Here is a 15981-nt window from a genome sequence, read left to right on the forward strand (position 1 = left end):
AACAAATCTCCACAATAGTGAAGACCAACTTTGAATATTCTCTAAAAAACCCTGAAAACTCTAAAAAAAAACCCTGAATATACTAAAAATCCCTAAAATATCTAAAGAGCTCTGAAAAATCTAAAGAGCTCTGAAAAACTCTAAAAAGGTCTGAAAAAACTTTAAGTTAATTATATTTCGTAGCACTAGTATCTACTTGCCATGGGCTTCGTTAAAGTCAACCGAAAATAACTTAATTCTTTATAATGAATGATACTAACAAAATTCCTTACAATAATGAAGGTTATCTTTGGATATTCCCTAAAAACACGAAAGAGCCTTGAAAGAGCTTTGGAAACTCTAAAAAGCTCAGGAAGACTCCAAAAAGTTTTGAAAAGCTTAAATTTAATAATACTCCGTAGCACTGGGATTTACAAGCTAGGTGATTCGTTAAAGAATGATAATAATAAATCCCTACAATAGTGAAGATCAACTTTGAATGTTCTCTAAATAGCGTTGAAAACTCTAAAAAAACCCTAAAATATCTAAAGGGATCTGAAAAACTCTAAAAAGCTCTGAAAAAGCTTTAAGTTAATTATATTTCATAGCACTAGTATCTACTAGCCAGGGGATTCGTTAAAGCCAACTACAAGTAACTTAATTCTTTATAAAGAATGATACTAACCAAATTCCCTACCATAATGAAGGTTATATTTGAATGTTTCCTAAAAACCCTAAAAACACTAAAGAGCCCTGAAAGAGCTATGAGAAACTTTAAAAAGGTCAAGAAGACTCCAAAAAGCTTTGAAAAGCTTAAATTTAATAATAATCCGTAGCACTGGGATTTACAATCTAGGAGATTCGTTAAAGAATGATAATAATAAATCCCTACAATAGTGAAGATCAACTTTGAATATTCTCTAAAAAGCGTTGAAAACTCTAAAAAACCCTGAAAACTCTAAAAAACCCTAAAATATCTAAAGGGATCTAAAAAACTCTAAAAAGCTCTGAAAAAGCTTTAAGTTAATTATATTTCATAGCACTAGTATCTACTAGCCAGGGGTTTCGTTAAAGCCAACTACAAGTAACTTAATTCTTTATAAAGAATGATACTAACCAAATTCCCTACCATAATGAAGGTTATCTTTGAATGTTTCCTATAAACCCTAAAAACACTAAAGAACCCTAAAAGAGCTATGAGAAACTTTAAAAAGCTCAAGAAGACTCCTAAAAGCTTTGAAAAGCTTAAATTTAATAATAATCCGTAGCATTGGGATCTACAATCTAGGAGATTCGATAAAGAACGATAATAACAAATCCCTACAATAGTGAAGATCAACTTTGAATGTTCTCTAAAAAGCGTTGAAAACTCTAAAAAACCCTGAAAACTCTAAAAATCCCTAAAATATCTAAAGTGCTCTGAAAAATCAAAAGAGCTCTAAAAAGCTCTGAAAAAGCTTTAAGTTAATTATATTTCGTAGCACAAGTATCTACTAGCCAGGGGATTCGTTAAAGCCAACTGAAAGTAACTTAATTCTTTATAATGACTTATACTAACAAAATTCCCTACAATAATGAATATTATCTTTGGATGTTTCATAAAAACCTAAAGACACGAAAGAGCCCTGAAAGAGCACTGAGAACCTTTGAAAAGCTCAGGAAGACTCCAATAAGCTTTGAAAAGATTAAATTTAATAATACTCCGTAGCACTGGGATCTACAAGCTAGGAGATTCGTTAAAGAATGATAATAAGCGTTGAAAACTCTAAAAAACCATGAAAACTCTAAAAAGCCCTAAAATATCTAAAGAGGTCTGAAAAATCTAAAGAGCTCTGAAAAACTCTAAAAAGCTCTGAAAAAGCTTTAAGTTAATTATATTTCATAGCACTAGTACCTACTAGTCAGGGGATTCGTCAAAGCCTACTGAAAGTAACTTAATTCTTTATAATGAATGATTCTAACAAAATTCCTTACAATAATTAAGATTATCTTTGGATGTTTCCTAAAAACCCTAAAAACACGAAAGAGCCTTGAAAGAGCTTTGCAAACTTTAAAAAGCTCAGGAAGACTCCAAAAAGCTTTGAAAAGCTTAAATTTAATAATTCTCCGTAGCACTGGGATTTACAAGCTAGGAGATTCGTTAAAGAATGATAATAATAAATCCCTACAATAGTGGAGATCAACTTTGAATGTTCTCTAAAAAGCGTTGAAAACTCTAAAAGACCCTGAAAACTCTAAAAAACCCTGAAAACTCTAAAAAGCCCAAAAATATCTAAAGAGCTCTGAAAAATCTAAAGATCTCTGAAAAACTCTAAAAAGCTCTGAAAAAGCTTTAAGTTAATTATATTTCGTAGCACTAGTATCTGCTAGCCACGGGATTCGTTAAAGCCTACTGAAAGTAACTTAATTCTATATACAGAATGATACTAACCAAATTCCCTACAATAATGAAGGTTATCTTTGAATGGTTCCTAAAAACCCTAAAAAATAAAGATCCCCGAAAGAGCTCTGAGAAACTCTAAAAAGCTCAAGAAGACTCCAAAAAGCTTTCAAAAGCTTAAATCTTATAATACTCTGTGGTACTGGGATCTACAAGTTAGGAGATTCGATAAAGAATGATATTACCAAATCCCTACAATAGTGAAGATCAACTTTGAATGTTCTCTAAAAAGCCTTAGAACTCTAAAAAACCCTGAAAACTCTAAAAAGCCCTAAAATATCTAAAGAACTCTGTAAAATCCAAAGAGCTCTGAAAAACTCTAAAAAGGTCTGAAAAAGCTTTAAGTTAATTATATTTCGTAGCACTAGTATCTACTATCCAGGGGATTCGTTAAAGCCAACTGAAACTAACTTAATTCTTTATAATGAATGATACTAACAAAATTCCCTACAATAATGAAGGTTATCTTTGAATGTTTCCTAAAAGCCTTAAAACACTAAAGAGCCTTGATAGAGCTCTGAGAAACTCTAAAAAGCACAGGAAGACTCCAAAAATCTTTGAAAAGCTTAAATTTAGTAATACTCCGTAGCACTAGGATCTACAAGCTAGGATATTTGATAAAGAATGATAATAATAAATCCTTACAATAGCGAAGATCAACTTTGAATTTTCTCTAAAAAGCCTTGAAAACTCTAAAAAAACCCTGAAAACTCTAAAAAAACCCTAAAATATCTAAAGAGCTCTGAAAAATCTAAAGAGCTCTGAAAAACTTAAAAAAGCTCTAAAAAAGCTTTAAATTAATCATATTTCGTAGCACTAGTATCTACTAGCCAGGGGATTCTTTAAAGCCAACTGAAAGTAACTTAATTCTTTGTAATGAATGATACTAACAAAATTCCTTACAATAATTAAGATTATCTTTGGATGTTTCCTAAAAACCCTAGAAACACGAAAGAGCCTTGAAAGAGCTCTGAAAACTCTAAAAAGCTCAGGAAGACTCCAAAAGGCTTTGAAAAGCTTAAATTTAATAATACTCGGTAGCACTGGGATCTACAAGCTAGGAGATTCTATAAAGAATGATAATAATAAATCCCTCCAATAGTGAAGATCCACTTTGAATGTTCTCTAAAAAGCCTTGAAAACTTTAAAAAACCCTAAAAACTCTAAAAAGCCCTAAAATATCTAAAGAACTCTGTAAAATCTAAAGAGCTCTGAAAAACTCTAAAAAGTTCTGAAAAAGCTTTAAGTTAATTATATTTCGTAGCACTAGTATCTACTATCCAGGGGATTCGTTAAAGCCAACTGAAAGTAACTTAATTCTTTATAATGAATGATACTAACAAAATTCCTTACAATAATGAAGGTTATCTTTGAATGTTTCCTAAAAGCCTTAAAACACTAAAGAGCCCTGATAGAGCTCTGAGAAACTCTAAAAAGCACAGGAAGACTCCAAAAAGCTTTGAAAAGCTTAAATTTAGTAATACTCCGTAGCACTGGGATCTACAAGCTATTATATTTGATAAAGAATGATCATAATAAATCCCTACATTAGTGAAGATCAACTTTGAATGTTCTCTAAAAAGCCTTGAAAACTTTAAAAAACCCTGAAAACTCTAAAAAACCCTAAAATATCTAAGAGCTCTGAAAAATCTAAAGAGCTCTGAAAAACTCAAAAAAGCTCTGAAAAAGCTTTAAATTAATCATATTTCGTAGCACTAGTATCTACTAGCCAGGGGATTCGTTAAAGCCAACTGAAAGTAACTTAATTCTTTGTGATGAATGATGCTAAGAAAATTCCTTACAATAATGAAGATTATCTTTGGATGTTTCCTAAAAACCCTAAAAACACGAAAGATCCTTGAAAGACCTCTGAAAACTCTAAAAAGCTCAGGAAGACTCCAAAAAGCTTTGAAAAGCTTAAATTTAATAATACTCCGTAGCACTGGGATCTACAAGCTAGGAGATCCGTTAAAGAATGATAATAACAAATCTCCACAATAGTGAAGATCAACTTTGAATTTTCTCTAAAAAGCCTTGAGAACTCTAAAAAAAACCCTGTAAACTCTAAAAAACCCTGAATACACTAAAAAGCCCTAAAATATCTTAAGAGCTCTGAAAAATCTAAAGAACTCTGAAAAACTCTAAAAAGCTCTGAAAAAGCTTTAAGTTAATTATATTTCGTAGCACTAGTATCTGCTAGCCACGGGATTCGTTAAAGCCTACTGAAAGTAGCTTAATTCTTTATACAGAATGATACTAACAAAATTCTCTACAATAATGAAGATTATCTTTGAATGTTTCCTAAACACCCTAAAAAATAAAGATCCCCAAAAGAGCTCTGAGAAACTCTAAAAAGCTCAAGAAGACTCCAAAAAGCTTTGAAAAGCTTACACCTAATAATACTCTGTGGTACTGGGATCTACAAGTTAGGAGATTCGATAAAGAATGATATTACCAAATCCCTACAATAGTGAAGATCAACTTTGAATGTTTTCTAAAAAGCCTTAAAACTCTAGAAAACCCTGAAAACTCTAAAAATCCCTAAAATATCTAAAGAACTCTGTAAAATCTAAAGAGCTCTGAAAAACTCTAAAAAGCTCTGAAAAAGCTTTAAGTTAATTATATTTCGTAGCACTAGTATCTACTATCCAGGGGATTCGTTAAAGCCAACTGAAACTAACTTAATTCTTTATAATGAATGATACTAACGAAATTCCCTACAATAATGAAGGTATCTTTGAATGGTTCCTAAAAGCCTTAAAACACTAAAGAGCCTTGATAGAGCTCTGAGAAACTCTAAAAAGCACAGGAAGACTCCAAAAAGCTTTGAAAAGCTTAAATTTAGTAATACTCCGTAGCACTGGGATTTACAAGCTAGGATATTTGATAAAGAATGATAATAATAAATCCTTACAATAGTGAAGATCAACTTTGAATTTTCTCTAAAATTCCTTGAAAACTCTAAAAAAAACCCTGAAAACTCTAAAAAACCCTAAAATATCTAAAGAGCTCTGAAAAATCTAAAGAGCTCTGAAAAACTCAAAAAAGCTCTAAAAAAGCTTTAAATTAATCATATTTCGTAGCACTAGTATCTACTAGCCAGGGGATTCGTTAAAGCCAACTGAAAGTAACTTAATTCTTTGTGATCAATGATACTAACAAAATTCCTTACAATAATGAAGATTATCTTTGGATGTTTCCTAAAAACCCTAAAAACACGAAAGAGCCTTGAAAGAGCTCTGAAAACTCTAAAAAGCTCAGGAAGACTCCAAAAAGTTTTGAAAAGCTTAAATTTAATAATACTCGGTAGCACTGGGATCTACAAGCTAGGAGATTCTATAAAGAATGATAATAATAAATCCCTCCAATAGTGACGATCAACTTTGAATGTTCTCTAAAAAGCCTTGAAAACTTTAAAAAACCTTAAAAAACTCTAAAAAGCCCTAAAATATCTAAAGAACTCTGTAAAATCTAAAGAGCTTTGAAAAACTCTAAAAATCTCTGAAAAAGCTTTAAGTTAATTATATTTCGTAGCACTAGTATCTACTATCCAGGGGATTCGTTAAAGCCAACTGAAAGTAACTTAATTCTTTATAATGAATGATACTAACAAAATTCCCTACAATAATGAAGGTTATCTTTGAATGTTTCCTAAAAGCCTTAAAACACTAAAGAGCCCTGATAGAGCTCTGAGAAACTTCAAAAAGCACAGGAAGACTCCAAAAAGCTTTGAAAAGCTTAAATTTAGTAATACTCCGTAGCACTAGGATCTACAAGCTAGGATATTTGATAAAGAATGATAATAATAAATCCCTACAATAGTGAAGGTCAACTTTGAATGTTCTCTAAAAAGGCTTGAAAACTCTAAAAAACCCTGAAAACTCTAAAAAACCCTAAAATATCTAAAGAGCTATGAAAAAATCTAAAGAGCTCTGAAAAACTCAAAAAAGCTCTGAAAAAGCTTTAAATTAATCATATTTCGTAGCACTAGTATCTACTAGCCAGGGGATTCGTTAAAGCCAACTGAAAGTAACTTAATTCTTTGTGATCAATGATACTAACAAAATTCCTTACAATAATGAAGATTATCTTTGGATGTTTCCTAAAAACCCTAAAAACACGAAAGATCCTTGAAAGACCTCTGAAAACTCTAAACAGCTCAGTAAGACTCCAAAAAGCTTTGAAAAGCTTATATTTAATAATACTCCGTTGCACTGGGATCTACAAGCTAGGAGATCTGTTAAAGAATGATAATAACAAATCTCCACAATAGTGAAGATCAACTTGGAATTTTCTCTAAAAAGCCTTGAAAACTCTAAAAAAAACCCTGAAAACTCTAAAAAAACCCTAAAATATGTAAAGAGCTCTGAAAAATCTAAAGAGCTCTGAAAAACTCAAAAAAGCTCTAAAAAAGCTTTAAATTAATCATATTTCGTAGCACTAGTATCTACTAGCTAGGGGATTCGTTAAAGCCAACTGAAAGTAACTTAATTCTTTGTAATGAATGATACTAACAAAATTCCTTACAATAATGAAGATTATCTTTGGATGTTTCCTAAAAACACGAAAGAGCCTTGAAAGAGCTCTGAAAACTCTAAAAAGCTCAGGAAGACTCCAAAAAGCTTTGAAAAGCTTAAATTTAATAATACTCGGTAGCACTGGGATCTACAAGCTAGGAGATTCTATAAAGAATGATAATAATAAATCCCTCCAATAGTGAAGATCAACTTTGAATGTTCTCTAAAAAGCCTTGAAAACTTTAAAAAACCTTAAAAAACTCTAAAAAGCCCTAAAATATCTAAAGAACTCTGTAAAATCTATAGAGCTCTGAAAAACTCTAAAAATCTCTGAAAAAGCTTTAAGTTAATTATATTTCGTAGCACTAGTATCTACTATCCAGGGGATTCGTTAAAGCCAACTGAAAGTAACTTAATTCTTTATAATGAATGATACTAACAAAATTCCCTACAATAATGAAGGTTATCTTTGAATGTTTCCTAAAAGCCTAAAAACACTAAAGAGCCTTGATAGAGCTCTGAGAAACTCTAAAAAGCACAGGAAGACTCCAAAAAGCTTTGAAAAGCTTAAATTTTTGTAATACTCCGTAGCACTGGGATTTACAAGCTAGGATATTTGATAAAGAATGATAATAATAAATCCTTACAATAGTGAAGATCAACTTTGAATTTTCCCTAAAAAGGCTTGAAAACTCTAAAAAACCCTAAAATATCTAAAGAGCTCTGAAAAATCTAAAGAGCTCTGAAAAACTCAAAAAAGCTCTGAAAAAGCTTTAAATTAATCATATTTCGTAGCACTAGTATCTACTAGCCAGGGGATTCGTTAAAGCCAACTGAAAGTAACTTAATGCTTTGTGATGAATGATACTAACAAAATTCCTTACAATAATGAAGATTATCTTTGGATTTTCCTAGAAACCCTAAAAACACGAAAGATCCTTGAAAGACCTCTGAAAACTCTAAAAAGCTCAGGAAGACTCCAAAAAGCTTTGAAAAGCTTATATTTAATAATACTCCGTAGCACTGGGATCTACAAGCTAGGAGATCCGTTAAAGAATGATAATAACAAATCTCCACAATAGTGAAGATCAACTTTGAATGTTCTCTAAAAAACCCTGTAAACTCTAAAAAACCCTGAATACACTAAAAATCCCTAAAATATCTTAAGAGCTCTGAAAAATCTAAAGAGCTCTGAAAAACTCTAAAAAGCTCTGAAAAAGCTTTAAGTTAATTATATTTCGCAGCACTAGTATCTACTAGCCAGGGGATTCGTTAAAGCCAACTAAAAGTAACTTAATTCTTTATAAACAAGGATACTAACCAAATTCCCTACAATAATGAAGGTTATCTTTGAATGTTTCCTAAAGACCCTAAAAACACTAAAGAGCCCTGAAAGAGCTCTAAGAAACTCTAAAAAGCTTAGGAAGACTCCAAAAAGCTTTGAAAAGCTTAAATTTATTAATACTCCGTAGCACTAGGATCTACAAGCTAGGAGATTCGATAAAGAATGATAATAATAAATCCCTACAATAGTGAAGATCAACTTTGAATGTTCTCTAAAAAGCGTTGAAAACTCTAAAAAACCCTGAAAACTCTAAAAAGCCCTGAAAAATCTAAAGAGCTCTGAAAAACTCTAAAAAGCTCTGTAAAAGCTTTATGTTAATTATATTTCGTAGCACTAGTATCTACTAGCCAGGGGATTCGTTAAAGCCAACTAAAAGTAACTTAATTCTTTATAAATAATGATACTAACCAAATTCCCTACAATAATGAAGGTTATCTTTGAATGTTTCCTAAAAACCCTAAAAAAACTAAAGAGCCCTGAAAGAGCTCTGAGAAACACAAAAAATCTAAGGAAGATTCCAAAAAGCTTAAATTTAATTATACTATGTAGCACTGGGATCTACAAGCTAGGAGATTCGATAAAGAATGATAATAATAAATCCCTACAATAGTGAAGATCAACTTTGAATGTTCTCTAAAAAGCGTTGAAAACTCTAAAAAACCCTTTTTTTTTGCTAAGTCCAAAGTTTGTTATAACAAAAAAACGTAATTACAAGAATTACAAATTTGGAGCACAAAACTCCCTACCCCCATAAACCAAAGGGGTCTAAATAACTTTTAAGAAATAACAAAAGTAATAACCACAAAAAAGAAAATTAAAAGAAGCTACCTATATCTATAGCCAACTCCTTTCAATTTACTTCTGCTGCTACCAACTCTATACGATTTTCTCTTAGAAAAAATTTCATCCATAATATCCGTATCAAAAGCATAAGTACCCAAGATATTTTCATCTTCATCCACATAAAACTCTCCGTCTTCATCCTCAGTGGCAAACTTACCAGGAACAAGCTTAATAGGAGACAACTTACTAGGAAATTGTTTCTGTGAATTCATTCTTTCCATTTGCTCCCTCTTTTCTTTGAAATATTCTTGTCTAAAAGCTGGACTTCTAATGAACTGAGCACGCACATCTTCCAACTGAATAGTGCTTGCCACCTCTAATTCTTCCTTAGACAAAATATTATTCTTATCAAAAACAGTATCAACCAACCCCGCTTGAATTTCCATGTTAGTGTCACGGCTCGGAGATTCCTCAATAGACTTGCTGGGAGAAGATTCCAAACTTGAATCAGATTGCAAAGAACGCTTTGCTATAATATTAGCAGCCTGTTTGGCAACTTTCCTAGCTTTTTTCCTTGCTAAAATGTCAGCATCAACCTCACCCCAATTTTTAGAGCCCATACTAACATCAGAGTCACTAGATTCCAATTGTTCCTCCTCCTCCTCCTCCTCCTCAATAATAACATTATCAAGGCCTAACTCAGATGCTAGGACATCAAATTTATTTTTAACCACAACTTCAATTTGCAACAACTCATCCACAATAGGAGTATTATCATTCTCAAAAGGAGTAAAAGAGAAATAAGTACCTTTACTAGGGGATTTCTTTCCTTTCACTTCATTCCATTCGTCTTTAGAACAACTCTGTGCAGCCATGTCTTCCTGATTTTTACGTAAAGTTATATCTTTCTGAGCTGCAATAGTATTTTTACAATGAATAAACTTCATCTGAGCTTCACGCAACTCATCAGCAGATTTAGCAAGCTCCTTTTCCAACTGATTAGCTTCATCAATAACTTCAGTAGGAGTGTTTTTATGTTTTATCAATTCAACCACGGACTGAGCACCAGACTGATCAAGTGCATCTGCATGGCCTGCATTGATAAAATTTGTACGTGCATTATCTTCTTTAGTTGTAGTTTCACGAAACCCAACAGTTTCTGAAGTTTTAAAAGGTTTTGGTTTGTTCACGTCCTATATCCCATCTTTGCTCACTGATTTAGCCACGAAATTTTGTTTGTTCACGACCCTTGTCTGGGTTTCCAAATCAGACACGGACTGAACTTCAGAGTTTTGCTTCTTCTCAGACTGAATTTTAGTATTAGATGTCACTTGCGTAACTTTTGCATGGTCTGCATGAGCAGATTGTGTACGTGCAGCAAGCGCTTCCTTGGCTGCAATTGCGTTTTTCTATCTAAGCTGAGCTTCACGAACCTCAGATTCAGAGCGATCAAGCTCCTCCTTCAATTGTGTATCATCAGCTGAAGCACCAACCTTATTATCCTCCATATTATCTTGATTCAAAGACTTCTCCTCTTCCTCATCAGTTTTAGCTGATTTTGCTTGCCAAACTTGGATTGTAGGTTTATGAACAATCTGTTTTTCCTTACCAGCAGTCTTCATGTTATTCTTCTTTTTGCATTCACCCTCAACATGCCCAATAATATTGCAAGATAAACAGAATTTAGGTGAACTTGGTATATCAACATATTGCCAAAAAAATTTACCTCCTGCGGTGATAGAGATGCGCTCAGGAATATGCTTTGCGAAGTCTATATCAACCAAACAGTATTTTTTTTTGGTAAGTCCAAAATTGTATTAATGAATATCAAAAATTTACAAGAAGTTTACAAGAAAAGAGGTTTAGAAAACCCCAAAAACTCGCAAACTAATTAAATCTATAATATGGAACATTTGGATATTCTAAAGAACTAACAAAATAAGGTCTCTCATCATAGTTCATCCCTTCACCATTACCAAGTAAACATCCTCTTTTTGCCATAGAGTCTGCTGCAAAATTTGCTTCACGGTATGTGTGCATAAGTCTAATAGAGTCATAAGTCTCCTGAATACTTCTCCAACGCTGCTTTGCAAACCATGGAATATTATTATGAGAGAAAGCCATAATAGCTTCAATTGAATCTGAGCGCACCAACACCTTTCTAATCTCCCACTTTTGGGCCCATTCCAAACCCACAATCACACCATATAACTCAGCCAAGAAATTATTTGTGCAACCTAGACCAATGCTCATAGCACCAATGAAGTTGCTGTCATGATCTCGGGCTACAACTCCAGCCCCAACAATCCCCGGATTCCCTTTCGCAGCACCATCACAACACAAAAGAAGTTCATCTCTATTTGGAGGGTACCAAAAACACTCAATAGGTTGAATATTCTTCACTTTCCTATGCTTAACACGGAAGTAGTTCAGAATTTCCAAGTCTTCAGCAGTGTTATACATAAAACTCTTCAAACGCATAGAGTATTCATGAATCTGATGAAAAACTCTTTGCTTGAAAAAATGAATGCTTATGCTTTTGTTTTCAAAATATTCCAGATTTCTAGCATGCCACAGTTCAGCACGAACAACTAGGATTGATAACAGCCAAAGATCTTTGATAATTCTACTTCTTCCTTTTGAAACTTTGTAAGCATCAACAATATTAAAATGAGGTTGAAGAGAGAAAATACCTGCAATCCACTCCCAAACTTGTGTTGAATAAGAACAAGTACACAAAATATGATATAAGGATTCCTCTTCACACTTACACAAGTAACATCTATTGGCCAATTCCACTTTAAACCTACTTCTGATCTTGTAAGAAGTTGCGCAAGCTTCTTGGCAGAGTTTCCAGTTTTGTGCAGCAAGTTTAGGGTGATTAGACTTCCTCCATAGCAAGCCAAAATCCTCCAAAACTGTATACTTCTTCCTAATAAGCTCCTTGGCTGATTTAACCGTGAAAACCCCATGTAAATCATGCATCCAGACCCTGCAGTCAACTCCTCCACGTAAAACTGGCAGATTTGAGGCTTCAACACCAGCATTCATCAACACCTGACCGTGAACTCCTTGAAGATGCAAAGCATTATCAATAAGAATATCACTCACCTTGGTAGAATAATCCAGTTCATAGTTTCCTAATATATCAGCAATGCTTTGAGTACCATACCAAACATCATAATAAAGAGATGTTGATCTTCCATCACCAAGAAGAACTTTAGTGTTATTATCAACCAGATTCTGAACTACTTTAATCCCTGGAAATATAGAGGATTTAACACCATAACGCTTCAATCTCCCACAAGTATAAGTATATTTCGCCCATAAGAAACGCGCCCATTTTTTTTGAGAAGAACGAATACTCCACCACAACTTCCTAAGCATAACTCTATTGGTGGTTTCCATGCTCGTAATACCTAAGCCACCTTCTTTCAAAGGACAACAAACTTTAGGAAAACCAACAACAAATTTTCTAGCTATCTCCGCATCACCAGACCAAAGAAAGTTACGAATCACTCTTTCAGCTTGTTGAATGAACTTCTTAGGCCATTTATAGACAACCATGTTGTGAATGGTGTAACTAGCAATCACTGAGCTAATTAGAACAATTCTATCTTGAAAAGAAAGAAGTTTACCTTTCCAAACAGCAAGTTGATTTTTGATTTTATCAATAACGTTGCTTATGTGACGATATCGAACTGCACCAGGCATAATTTGCACACCCAAGTATCTATCAGGGAAAGTAGTAACACTCATATCAAGTAAATCAGTTATAGTTCTGCATCTACTCAACGAACCTCCACCATAATATACCTTACTTTTATGACGACAAACAGATTGACCAGAGGCCGCTTGATATTTACCAAGCAAAACAAGAAGGTTATTCAAGCTCTTCATGTTTCCCTTACAAAAGATCATAATGTCATCAGCAAAGAAGAGATGAGTGGGAGAAATACTTCTTTTAGAGAGCATAGGAGTCATCTTCTTTTCTAGAAAAAGCTTGGTAAGATTTCTACTGAGCACATCTTCAATTAGGAAAAAAATCAGAGGAGATAAGGGGTCACCTTGTCTTAGACCTCTATTAATCTTGAAGAATCCTTCTGGGTTACCATTTAGAAGAATAGAAATACGCGCCGAGTTCAGAATTGAAAGAATCCAAGAGCACCAATTGTCAGAAAAATCATACCTCCAAAAGACCTCCAAGACAAAAGACCAGCTAACCGTATCAAAAGCTTGAGTAATATCAAGCTTGAGACCAACATTGCCATCCTTACGTTTTGTCTTAAGATCATTAACCATCTTTGAAGCAACACTTATGTTTTCATGAATGTTACGCCCCTTCATAAACGCAACTTGCTCTTCTGAAACAAGATTATCAAGGACACTACCAAGTCTAGTAGCTAGGATCTTAGTGAAAATTTTAAAGAAAAAATTACTAAGACCAATAGGCCGAAAATTATTAAGAGTGTTTGCTCCTTTTACCTTGGAAATTAAAATCAAGAGACTAGAATTAGTACCTTGAGGAATAACCTTCTCTGTCCAACAATAAATGATAGCATTATAGAGGTCTTGCTGAATTATCTCCCAGCAATGTCTATAGAAACACCCAGAGAAACCATCAGGGCCAGGCGCACTGTCAGCTCCAAGATTAAAAACCGCCTCTTTAATTTCATCAAGAGTCGGAATTGCATCCATTCTTTGATTGTCTTCAACAGAAATAATGTTGTGCTCATACTCAAACAGATCTTCCTCTATAGTCAGGTATGAACCATTAAATTTAGCCTCATAAAAAGACACAACATGGTCTCGAATTTGTTCAAAATCTGTTAGAACATTCCCATTATCGTCTACCAATTCAGAAATCATATTGTTGCTCCTACGAGTTCTAATATTGGCATGAAAGAAAGAAGTATTACTTGCACCCTCCAACAACCATTTACTTCTTGTTTTTTGTTTTAACATAATGGCTTGTTGAGCTCTAATGTCTTGGAGAATAATTGACGCATCTTTAGCAGCATTAAGCTTGCTAACATCCTCAGGATATTCATCAGAAATACGAAGAGCAACTTCTAAAGTCAGTTTAGCTTGCTTAAACCTAGCATGAACATTACCAAAAACCCTCATATTCCATTCTTTTAGACCGATCTTCAATCTCTTAAGCTTGAAGGGAAAGATAAAAGCCGGAGAACCTAAAACAGGAGCATTCCAGTTCTCCTTAACCAATCTCATGAAATCATTATGCACAAACCACATCTTTTTAAACCTGAAAGGAGCTCTTTTTGGCCTCAAAAAAGTAATAGGAAAACCAATAATTGCAGAGTGATCGGATACTTCCCTAGGGAGAGCCTTACATCTCCAGTTCTCAAATTTATTCAGCCAAGCTTCATTAATCAAGGCTCTATCCAATTTACAAAGAATTCTTCTTACACCTGATTGACCATTAGCCCAAGTGAATTTATAACCCAAGGAGTCTGCTTCAAAGAGATCATTATCATCCATCCAATCAGCAAATTCATTGATGACAGAAGTTCTAGGCTCACGCCCTCCTCGTTTTTCCTCATTACGTAAGACACAGTTGAAATCTCATGACTAACCAAGGAGTTGTACAATCACGTGAAGACAGTTGCTGCCATAAGTTTCTTCTAGTGACTTGAATACAGCTTGCGTGAATGAAAGAGATCATAACACCACCAACTTCAATTGTAACAACTTGTTTGCTAGAGTTTATTACATTAGGCATTACCATCTCCTCAGACCAAAAGATCCAAATATTCCCTTTCAACCTCCCAACAGAATTATGAATAACGTTTCTCATATAACCAGAAATATGTAAACCTTGCACAAATTTATCAGAACAATAAACCTTAGGTTCTGCAATGCAGAATATATCAGGCTTAAAATCTTTAATTAACTCCTTCAGCTTGTCTCTGGATGCCTCACGAGCAACTCCATTGATGTTCCAGAAGAGAACACGCATTACAAACAAGTTTTGGAGGAAACATTACCCATCTTAGAGGATTCACCAGAGTATAAACTCAACGTGTTTCCTTTTGTCAAACAACTTCCTTTTCCTACACAATTTCCTAACAAAGAAACGTTCTCAGTTTGGGAATCCGTGTGAGTTTGGGAAACCCTACCCGTAGAATTATTAATACGTCTCTGCATGATTTGCATGCGATTACGTTTAAGCTCTTGTTCAGCCCTAAATTTTGCATCAGCCTCACTTTCAGGCATCTCATTCCCTAGGTTTAGAGCATCAAACTTATTTCTCTTCAACAAGTACTCACCAGCCATCAGTTGATCACTAAGAGGAGTTGGAGTTGAACCAGTCCTAACAGGTTTAGGAATCTTAGTTACTACCGCACCTGTCTTAGTTGATGATTCAATTTCACCCACTGAACCATCATTAACTAAAACTGAATTTGATGCATGAATTTGTTTAGTTCTTGCCAATTCAACATAAACAGCATCAAGTTCAGCTTGGGACTTAGCCATTGCAACCTCCAACTGCTGAGCCTTCTCTAGCTTAGCAGCATACTCCACATCAACATCTCCAGTTATATTAATATCTGTTGTTTCATTAGAAGACTGTTGCTTTGAAGCCTTCTTACCCTTTTTCTTACGCTGCGCCACCTTCCATTCTGTACCTTGTTGGACCTCAGAACTAGATCGTTGTTGGACAGCTACAATATGTTGTGTTGGAACTTGGGTATCCACATTGTTTTTAGCTTGTTTTCTACATTCCTGATCTGTATGACCAATTATCTTGCACTTATAACAGAATTTCGGAACCTTTTGAATCTCAGCAGGTTGCAAGAAATCCACACCACCACCAGAAACATGGATAGCATCAGTAGCAGGCTCTGTGAAGTCAATATCCACCAGAACTGCAGCAAAGTGACCATATTCATGAG

General features: G+C 34.0%; 1 protein-coding gene across 1 annotated transcript; it reads right to left on the reverse strand.

Moving 5' to 3' along the window:
- Nucleotides 1-9758: 9758 nt before the first annotated feature.
- On the reverse strand, nt 9759-15044 carry LOC113273105. The gene is made up of 5 exons (XM_026522873.1): nt 14811-15044; nt 11000-14623; nt 10498-10659; nt 9901-10257; nt 9759-9770 (listed from the first exon to the last, which is right to left on the reverse strand). The coding sequence occupies exons 1-5, from the start codon at nt 15042-15044 to the stop codon at nt 9759-9761; spliced, it is 4389 nt and encodes a 1462-aa protein (XP_026378658.1).
- Nucleotides 15045-15981: the final 937 nt, after the last annotated feature.

The sequence above is a fragment of the Papaver somniferum genome, chromosome 4, assembly GCF_003573695.1.
Source record: "Papaver somniferum cultivar HN1 chromosome 4, ASM357369v1, whole genome shotgun sequence".
NCBI classification, from domain to species: domain Eukaryota; kingdom Viridiplantae; phylum Streptophyta; class Magnoliopsida; order Ranunculales; family Papaveraceae; genus Papaver; species Papaver somniferum.